Source organism: Macaca nemestrina, chromosome 3 (assembly GCF_043159975.1).
Source record: "Macaca nemestrina isolate mMacNem1 chromosome 3, mMacNem.hap1, whole genome shotgun sequence".
Taxonomy (NCBI): domain Eukaryota; kingdom Metazoa; phylum Chordata; class Mammalia; order Primates; family Cercopithecidae; genus Macaca; species Macaca nemestrina.
The window spans coordinates 79375499-79384184 of record NC_092127.1 but is presented as its reverse complement, the minus strand read 5'-3'; the positions used below and the strand labels follow the sequence as shown (position 1 = coordinate 79384184).

At 40.0% G+C, this 8686-nt stretch overlaps 1 protein-coding gene across 5 annotated transcripts in view; it reads right to left on the bottom strand.

The window, feature by feature from the left end:
* Positions 1-1532: 1532 nt before the first annotated feature.
* Positions 1533-8686, bottom strand: part of LOC105486256 (complement factor I) — a 71954-nt gene continuing 64800 nt past the window's right edge. For all 5 annotated transcript variants that reach the window (XM_071093198.1, XM_071093197.1, XM_071093196.1 and 2 more), the window contains 3 exons: positions 5853-6133; positions 3337-3441; positions 1533-1943 (listed from right to left, as the gene is read on the bottom strand). In XM_071093198.1, coding sequence (XP_070949299.1) covers positions 1726-1943; positions 3337-3441; positions 5853-6133 — 604 coding nt within the window. In that variant the 3' untranslated portion in view covers positions 1533-1725. The remainder of the gene's footprint in view (positions 1944-3336; positions 3442-5852; positions 6134-8686) is intronic.

Here is an 8686-nt window from a genome sequence, read left to right as displayed (position 1 = left end):
ATTTATATGAAACATATATGTCTGTCTTCAGGATAAGGATAGCTGTGATTAAAAAAAAAAGAGCAGCTAATGTTTATTCACTGAGCAGCCTCTGTGAGGCAAGTCCTAGGGATGTAGCCAGAAGGAAGACAAATGAGGTCTCTCTTGTTATGTATCTTATGTCGTAGTTGGAGGAGGCAGTGTTGAAAAGAGGTAGACAACCCAATCAAAACAGAATACACTGGGGGAATTCAAGTGCTATGCTGAGATTAAAGTAGGTGGTGTGATAGAGGGAGACTGGGCGCCTACGATAGCCCTGGGGTGGGGTGGGGGTGCTATTTTCTGTAGGTTAAGAAGGAGCAACTGTTGAGTTTGGGTTGACCACTTTTCTTTTGAAATGTTACTAGATATTCACATGGCAATGGTAGTGTTCAGTGGCATATACTAATCTGAGGTTCTAGGAAAGGTCAGAGCTGAAGATCCAGATTTGTGAGTCACTGGACTGTAGGCAGGATTTAAAACATAGTCTAGATGAGATTACTGGGGAAAGGCAAAGTGAGAGAAGCAACCAGAAGGAAGAGGCTGAGAACAGCAGCGAGGGAGGAGTGTGATGCCCTGAGGGGCTAATGCTGCTAGGATGAGAACAGAAGTGACTGTGAGGTCTGACACCATGAAGGTAGGTGGTTTTATTGAATTATCTGTGGAGAGGTTTAGAGAGAGGGTCAAGGAATGCTTGTGAAGTAGAGGAGCAAAGGCTAATTTTTCAAGAAATTTTAATACTTAAAGAAGCAGGGGCCTGGTGCAGTGGCTCACACATGTAACCCCAGAACTTTGGGAGGCCAGGGTGGGAGGATCCCTTGAGCCTAGGAGTTCAAGACTAGCCTGGGCAAAAAAGCAAGATGCCTCTCTACAAAAATTTAAAATTAGCTAGGCATGGTAGTGTGCACCTGTAATCCCAGCTACTTGGGAGACTGGGGTGGGATGGTTGCTTGAGCCCCGGAGTTCAAGGCTGCAATGAGCTATGATGGCACTTCTGCAATCCAGCCAAGGCAACAGAGGGAGACTTTGTCTCAAAAAAAGTAAGAGAGAAAGAAAAGAAAGAAAGAAAGAGAGAGAAAGCAATAAAGAAAGAAAAAGAGAGAGAGAAAGAAAGAAAGAAGGAAGGAAGGAAATGAAAGAAAGAAAGAAAGAAAAGAAAGAAAGAAAGAAAGAAAGAAAGAAAGAAAGAAAGAAAGAAAGAAAGAAAGAAAGAGGAAGCAGGGAAATGGGACAAGAGCTGTCAAGTCAGTTATTACCCTGTGACAGGTACTATGCCAAACATTTATATAAGTATGTAGTTTCATTTTCATACAATTCCAGTTTCCATTTTATAGGTGGAAAAGGAGACACAAAGAAGATAATAAATTATCCAGGGCATAGTAGGTGATAGAGCTGGGATTTGAACCCAACCTTATGTGAGTCCAACATTATTCAATTAGTTGTACCTTTAGTCAATAAATCACTCCTGCACTGATATAATTTAATAAAATTTTCTGATAAATAAAACTCGTATGCTTGACCAAAATATTTATTAGAGAATTATACAACAAAATTCCAATATGGCATAAACTTTGTGAAGACCTTTAAAAATATCCAGTGAGATTTGCTTCATTTTTGCCCCTAGAGAATTATTAATTATACAGTTTTATTTCCATTAAATGGAACTCTTGAGAGAAAAAGAACAGAAAGAAGAGGGAGATCACAATTTTATACATTGTGCTGAGAAATAAGAGGCCTTCCCACATGGTAGCTAATCCAGTCAAAATAATTGGCCACTTTGGTGTAAACACCTGGGAACTCTGGTTTTCCACAGTTTTCCCCCCAACTCACAACACCCCAGACATAAGTCACATTGTTGGCATCCATACAGACTAAGGGGCCTCCAGAGTCCCCTTTACAGGCATCGATGGAACCATCATATGTACCTAAGAAAGAAATGGGAAAGAGAAAATCACACATTTCCTTCCATTTTTCAAGGCTGCCATGCCTCCTCCAGGGCATTTAACGACTTTGGCTTTCTTACAGTTTCCTGACAGCAACAGCGTGGGCTCTCCTTAGAGGCCCCGGCTGGGCTTGCAGAGTTGGAGAGATGCAGGTTGGAAAATGCTTTACGAGTCTTCTATTCATTCCCCCAATTCAGCATGTTCTTCCTGTGTTCTCTATGCAACTGAGTACCAAGATGGGATTGCAACCTGAAAGTTGCACCAAATGCTGAGTGGGAAAATGACAGGACTACCTAGTGCTTACTGAGTGCTAAATATTTATTAGTCACTCATTGTCTTCATTCTCACTACAACCCTGTGAGGCAAATATTATCACCCCTATTTTATACATGAGACAACTATGACACAGAGTTTAACTTGTCTAAGGTTACACAGCTACAAACGACAGGGTCTGGACTTGAACCCAGGTAGCCACACCTCAGAGCTTGTCCTCTTGACCATGATACTCCCTTTTAGGAGATTTTGTGCTGTTCACCCCTTTTGTCCACTGTAACCTGAACTCCATTTCAAGATAGGAGGACACTTTCTTCTCACTCATGACTTTCTGAGATTTTTAAATCACTGTATCCGAGAAGTTATAGGATGCCAATAACTGCCTTTTCAGTAATACACCATTTAGAAATGGTTTCAATAAAGCACCTAAATGCACTACACTGGCTGGTACTTTGCCTGCCTTTGTATCACCTCCAAAAGTAGGAGCTGCTATTGTTGTATTGGGCAGGAGAATTAGCTTAACCATGTTATCAAAGGAGTCCGTGGCATAAGAAATGCACTGTGATTTCCATGGAGGGAAAATTTACTTCCAACTGGAAGTAAATCTTATCTCATTTGAGATAAGATAACTTGAATTTGTATTTAAAAGTAATTTAGTTTTGATCCTGGGTATACCACCTCTTGTCTGTAAGACTTTGGGCAAATTATGTAACTGCTCTGCATCTCAGATGCCTTATCTATGATCCTCAATTTTACAAACGAAGAAACCTGCTCAAGGTCACATGACTAGCAATTAATAAAAGCTGGGATATAAATCTAGGTCTGGTTCCAGAGCCCGTGCTCTTAGTCACCTTGCTGTGCTGCTATAGAATCGCTTAAGGAAGATTTTTCCTCATAGTATTAGAGGAAGAAACCTGAGCTACAGGGAAGGGACTGGAAGAGTTTGACAGTGCTACAGCCAGAAGGCCAAATGGAGGGAATTAGGGCCCAAAGCATGGGGCTGATGTGGTGGGAGTAGATGTTTGATAGAAGAAACACATACATCTTGACATCTGGATAAATTGATTATCCATTTATCTTGGATAAACCACTTGGCACTTACCTGCGCATTCCATTTCTTTTTCATAGAAGCGATTTCCATAAAACTTAGAGCAGTTGCTTATTAGTTTAACTTCACCCCACCGAAGTGAAAAGACTTTTTCATTATCTAAACAAAGTGAGAAAGCAAACATTTAGAAGTCACAAATGAGAAATCTAAATACATACTGTCATAACTTAATAAACCATTAGGATTATGAAAGGGTATATAGTCTTGAATATATATAAACTTTTGAGGACACTTCCTTAGCATGTTTAATCATATCATATCTCTACTTCTAAAACTGGATGGATAGTCAAGGGGGACTATTGAACATATGGTCTGAAGTCACACTCATTTAATAAAGAGCTGGTACCCTAAGTTGAACGAGATAAAATCTTTCCCTTTTGGTTGCAGAACTCGGTCAGGCAATTAGATAGGAATCAGTGATGAGGTCTTTTCACATAAATACCTCCTATCTTCTTACAGTCCCTTATTTCCTTGAGAATGTTTGTTAAAGCGAAAACAATGTTTTAATATAAGAACTTAAAATAAAGGAAATACATATGAAGTTATCGATGTTTGTGTGTTTTTGTGTGTCTGGGAAGAAAAATCCATCTCCTAAGTAATTTGAAATTATTTAAAAGGGGATTTAGGATTTTCTTCCTCAAGTGATCTACCTCCCTCGGCCTCCTAAAGTGCTGGGATTACAGGCATGAACCATCGTGCCCAGCCAGGAAGGAGTTTATTTTTTTTTCCTTCAAGCTCTACTTCTAGTTAGTCTCAAGATACCTGCCTTCCTTAGAACAAGAGCTTCTTAAAAAATAGTAATTTCTTATTTCCCCTAATTTGGGAAAAGCCTTTAAAACTGTGAGCAATTCTTAATGGCCCAGGAGATAGCTAGTGCCTTGGCACTCTTGTAAGCTTCTTGAGGCACTTGTCACATTCTGCTCTCTGATGGTAGCTGAGGCAGCAAAATGGCAGAATTTTAGCTACTAGACTTTAAGGTTATCAGTAAACACCTTGAGTGCTGGACTTCATCTTTCAGCCGTGCAACTTATTCATCCCCTTGTTCGTTGACTGGGTCCATATTTTCCATCAGTGAAATCCTAGCACTTTAGCATTGTTATCTTGCACACACAGTAAATCCTCAATAAATGTGTTAAACCATGATCAATAAATGTGTTAAACCTTAATCAATAAATTAATCATTGATTAAAGACATATCTAACTACCAGTTTATATGAAGTACATGGAATAAGGGAACATGGTAACTGCTAGATCAGCCTGGGCAAAATTTGGTGTTTTAGAAGTTTTGGGTATTCAGACATACCACAAATCCAGATTTATTTCTACATATATTTTACACCTTCCAATGTGGCAATTATAATGAATGTGTTGGAATATAAGTCTGCAAGACCAGTGCAATGAAGGTACTTAGAGTTTCTGCTAACAAAGAGAGTTTAAGATGTTAAAAGGAAGCTAAATTTTAAGGTTAAATCTTTTTTTTTTTTTTTTTTTTCTGTTATGCTTGTGGTTGTTTTGAGACAGAGTCCCGCTCTGTCACTCAGGCTAGACTGCAGTAGCACAATCATGGCTTACAGCAACCTCAACCTCCTGGGCTCAAGTGATCCTTCCACTTCAGCCCCCCTCAACCTCCAGGAGCTGGGACTGCAGGTACACACTATCACATCCAGCTAATTTCTAAATTTTTTGTAGAGACTGTCTCAAACTCCTGGGCTCAAGTGATCCACCTGCCTTGGCCTCCCAAAGTGCTAGGATTACAGACATGAGCTACTGTGCCCAGCCCAAGGTTAAATCTTCAAGATGAAGGGAAAGGGTTGGCTAGTTTAATTCTAATCTAATCTCTAATTCAGCAGGTCTTTCTAATAATTTGTCTCTGAGTGTCCAGATCTTTTATTCGTAGGAAGTGTTCACCTCAAGTCTTCTTAGAAGTTCAAAAAATGAATTCCTTATGTTCTTTTTTTCTTTGTAGAGAGGGTAGGGCATGGGGAATAGGGAAGGAGGGAGGAGGGAAGTGAGAAGGAGGGCTGTGGGCATCAGCGATTCAACATACACCAAGGCTATCCCTTTGTAAACCTTTTTATCTTTTACCCACATCTCCCCAACAAATCCAAACGGTCCATGCTGTATGTCTCCCTGTCTCTATATTTTCTTTCTTGGTGAATGGCTACCCTTCAAAGTTTGCCTCAGGATCATAGAGAGAACATGTATGTTCTTTGAAAGCCTAGATAAGGACTGGTTCCACAATTTGCAGAGTCCAGTGAAAAATGGAAATGTGGAGTGGGGCCATTTCAAAAATTATGAAGAATTTCATGATGGTGACAGCACAGCAATAAATCAAGTCTCAGGGCCTTCTGAGCGTGGGGTGCCAGGCAGCTGCACAGGTCGCAAACCCATGAAGCCAGCCTTGGCTGGATGTTTGCTTTTCTGGATATGATGTTATGCTTCTCTCTGAGTGCTAGGAAATTAGCTCCCATGCATTTCTACTTCCGATTAACAAATTGTAAAACATATACCTTTTTCTCGTCCCCAGCCAGAAATGATGCATGTATCATCAGGCTGGAATAGATAAGGAGACCAGGGGACACAGGCAGGGATGGAACGAGGCAGCTCACAATCTTTTTTGTTTCCCTCTTTTTTCATTTTAATCAAAGCGATGTCGTTTTGGTAGGTGCCTGCATTGTAGTTTTCATGGAAAATAATTCTATCCGCGTATTCAACTACTATATCTTTAATGCTGGGGTGTATCCAGTCTACTACTGTTGTCCATATTTGGTAACGATGAGTTTTACTGGCACTATAACAGAAAAAAAAGGAAATAAAATATATTGAGAAAAAATGTAAATAGGAATTCTGACACTTCACTTTTATGTTTTTCCCTTTTAAAAACCTTTTTCATTTCCCCAGATTTTTTTAAATCCTTGGTGTCATGAAACAATGAGATTAAATTTACTTAGTGCAGAATTAGGTCAATGGTAAATGATAAAGCTAGGAATAATCCATGTAAGTGCTCAATATGAGGAACATAAAGAACTCACTAACAACTAGAGATGCCCAGAAGTGGAACGAGTTTACTGCCTCTAAAGTGAGTGCACCATCATTGCAGGTGTTTGCTAAGCAGAGACGAGACAGCATCTTGCCATAAATGCAGTTAAGGAACTAGGGAGTTGGACCACACACACTCATTACTCTGCCAACCCTAGAGGTTCTCGGGGCAAAGGCCACAGCAGTCATTATCCTGACCCTTAAGACTAACTTTATCCTAACATTGCGTTGTATTTATTTGTTCACATGTCTTTCCTCACACTAGACTGTGCTGGTTGAAGCCAGAGATGGAGTCTGATTCACCTATGCAGCCCTGGTGCCTATTATTATACTTGGATCATAGTAGCTGTTTTAAAATCCTGTTGAAATGGTGAATGAGCTAAATGTTGCATATTCTTATGCTTCACTACATTTTCATATCAAATTTCTTTCTTCCTTTCTTTCTTTTTAAAACAGAGACAGGGTCTCACTCTTTTGCCTAAGCTGGAGTACAGTGGTATGATCATAGCTCACTGCAGCCTTGACTCCTGAGCTCAGGAGACACTCCCACCTCAGCCTCCCTAGTAACTAGAACTACAGGCATGTGCCATCACATTAAGCTAATTAAAAATATTTTTTTTAGAGATGGGGTCTTGCTTTGTTGCCCAGGCTAGTCTCAAACCTACCAAAGTGCTGGGATTATAGGTGTGAACCACCGTACCTGGCCTCATACCAGTTTTCAACTCATAGTTTCAAGCAAATTGGGCATCTACCATCTACCATCATCTTCTCATGGAACAGCATAGTCACTTCAACAAAGTATTATAGCTTAGTTTTTTTTGGTTTGATTAGAAGTAGGGTGCTAAATTATGACCTCATAGTCTAACATTTCCAGACAAGAAATTATTTTATAGAATGGCTTTTCCTTAAGCAATAAAACTTATTTTTAAACAATTTCATGGAAATCTTTTCAAAAAATGTATTATTTATATCAGTGTTCTCCAACCTTTTTGGCATCAGGGACAGGTTTTGTGGAAGACAATTTTTCCATGGAACCGTGGAAAACTGGGGGAAGGAGGGGATGATTTCCAGATGAAACGGTTTCACTTCAGATCACCAGGCATTAGATTCTCATAAGGAGCATGCAGCCTAGATCCTTCACATGTGCAATTCACAATAGGGTTTGCACTCCTATGAAAATCTAATGCTGCTGCTGATCTGACAGGAAGTGGAGCTCAGGTGGGAATGCTCGCCCACCACTCACCTCAGTTCCTAACAGGTAGATCAGTACTGGTCTGCAGCTCAGGGGTTGAGGATCCCTGATCTATATAACTTCTGCTTTCTCAAACAGCATTAACTGAACAGAATTTATCTTTACATAAGGGTGATTCAGGTAATCACCTTAAATGGTGATGTCCTAGGAAATAATGAGATGTTCAGGAAGCTTTTGTTTATAGTGTTCCAAGAATACTGTCCTTCATATTAATTTTGGTTGTTTTTCAGGATCACAGGTTCTAAATATTATTTATTTAGTCAATTTATTCCACAAATACTTAGTGTGAACTTATATGTACCAGGCACTGTGTTAGGCACAGAAGTGAGCATGCAGAAATGAGCAAAATCAGAAACAGTTCCTGCTTTCATGGAGTTCAGGGTCTAGGGAAAGATGCAGCAGTAAATGGATTATCACACTGATGAAGATAATACATTCTACCATGAAAAGTGAGAGGAATGAACAGTATGTGGGCTTTTAATAACTTATCAAGAGGGCTTTGACTTAAGGGAGTCAAGGAAGGCTCCCCAAGGAAGTGAAGATCAACCTGAGATCTGAACAAAGGGTACTATTAAGTAGGGAAAAAGGATAAGGAAGATCATTTCTGGCAGGGGAAACAATAATATGAAGGTCCCTTTGCAGGAGGGGGCAAATGCACTTGAGTAGCAGAAAGCAGTTCAGAGTGGAGGTGGTGGAACAGGAGCAGGAGGTGACTCTGTGGGGCAAGATGAGATTGGCAATGGTTAGCAGAGGTCAGATTACATGGGGCCTCATGGGCCATGTTAAAATTTTTGTTTCAATTTTTATCCTAAGAGGAATGCAAAGTCATTGCATTTTAGGTGAAAAGTAATCAAAACTAGGTATAACAACATGACTCTTGAGCCACACAGTAAAGAAAATATAGGTGGACCACAGTTGAGTACAAAATGTAAGTAGTACCTACCCACTCTCCCACCCTGCAAATAAGCCAGGTGAAGTAATTGGGCAACTATGGGTTTGATCTGCCTTTGCCAGTGAGATCAGCAATTTTGGTCTGTGGAGGATACAGTAGAT